At 46.4% G+C, this 1,473-nt stretch overlaps 2 protein-coding genes across 2 annotated transcripts; one reads left to right on the top strand and one right to left on the bottom strand.

Moving 5' to 3' along the window:
* Positions 1 to 240: 240 nt before the first annotated feature.
* GNI_212640 (hypothetical protein) lies at positions 241 to 909 on the top strand (the record flags this gene model as incomplete). Its single annotated transcript, XM_011135535.1, has 1 exon — positions 241 to 909. A coding segment is annotated over one exon (669 nt), but the record flags the coding sequence as incomplete, so codon positions are not given.
* A 34-nt stretch (positions 910 to 943) lies between these two features.
* Positions 944 to 1,447, bottom strand: GNI_212630 (replicase; the record flags this gene model as incomplete). Its single annotated transcript, XM_011135534.1, has 1 exon — positions 944 to 1,447. One exon carries the CDS (start codon positions 1,445 to 1,447, stop codon positions 944 to 946), a length of 504 nt encoding a protein of 167 aa, XP_011133836.1.
* Between the last annotated feature and the right edge of the window lie 26 nt (positions 1,448 to 1,473).

Raw genomic sequence — 1,473 nt, 5'->3', positions numbered from 1 at the left:
AGGCTTTAGGAAGGTCTAGAGATGCCGCGTTACGGAGGACGGGTGAGATCTTACGGGAAGCGTATCGGTCGAGGTTACGGCCGCGTCCGCAAAGGTGGGATAAGCCGAGGCCGCCGAGGACGAAGAAGTTGGGGCCGAGGTCGCGTTGGTATGCGAAGGAGAAGTACTATAGGTCGCGTGGGCAACCGTTCTAGGGCTTTTCCGCGTGTTGTTTCCTACAGGGTATCTAATGTGTTGCAGAATATTCCGCCGGGTGGTTGGAAGTTGTGTATGGTTGATTCGGTGCGACCAATTCAGTTGTTAAGTTTGTGGAAGTCGTTTAAGGTTGTTGGTGCCATGGTTGCTGTGAAGCGTCATCAACCTTCGCCAATTGTATTTGATGGGTCTATTGCTCAGGTTGCTCATCAGGAGTTGTGGTGGGCGCCTTGGTCTGGTGTAGATGAACCTATGATTCATCCGAGGCAGATGGCGTCTGCTATTCTTGTTGGTGATAATTGGACGTCAAAGTATATTCGTAATTCTGTGCCTGTTAGTCAGCGTTTTCATTATGATAATCGTGATCCTAAAGGTGGTATTGAGCAGGTTGTTGAGTTTTTCAAGGCTGGCTCTCCGCCTTGGTTGCCTATAGATCGTAGTGGTCAAGATGATGCTGGTAAAGATTCTGGCAAGTTTGCTTCGCAGCAGTCTATTGGTTACTTTTATGTTGACGGGCCTACTAATTCTAGGGTAACTGTTGATGTTGAGTTGAAGTTGACTATTGCTTTGAAGGGTCGTAAGTGTTTGGGTGGTAAGGTCGATGAGTCTGGGCCTATTAATGCTAATAATGCTGGGGTTTCTATTGGTAATGAGGATATTGGGAGTAATTTAGGGGCTGATTTGCCTGTTGAGGATGCTGATAGTGTTGATTAGTTAGCTTTATGTGTTTTAATTTAAAAACTGTGTCCTACTTAGGACAGTAAACTTCATTCATGTATATGATGTCCGTGATTCTTCGCATTAGGGCGTCCTTATTTTCTACATGTGGATACCATCTTTCTGGTTCTACGTTGCTGGTGATTATAAATTTTGTTGCGAGCAAGTCGGTCATGGATCCTTTAATGGGTACTTTAATTGGATTTTCGGACAACCAGCGTAACATGTCACAAAATTTTTCCGATCCGTAAAAGTCATCAAAGATGACTAATTCTTGGCCGAAATAGCCGTCCCACCAGGGACCTGCTGGTTTGACGTAATAGTCGTCTGAGACAGCGCGTGCTGTGTGTGATTTGCCAGTTCCGGGAGGTCCCCAGAGGACGATGACTTCGGGTTTCGGTCTTGCGAACGTTACTTTTTTCAATGTTTGTTGTATGCAGTTACTGCTCCATGGTGTTTCAACATCCAGGTGGGCTCTTCTTCCCACAGTTGAGCGATGCTGAGTGATTGCCACCAATTTGGTTCCCTGGCGCATTCCGGTACGGTTCCTGCTTCTACTGG

The sequence above is a fragment of the Gregarina niphandrodes genome, assembly GCF_000223845.1.
Source record: "Gregarina niphandrodes unplaced genomic scaffold scaffold00143, whole genome shotgun sequence".
Lineage (NCBI taxonomy): Eukaryota > Apicomplexa > Conoidasida > Eugregarinorida > Gregarinidae > Gregarina > Gregarina niphandrodes.
This window is presented reverse-complemented; position numbering and strand designations above follow the sequence as displayed.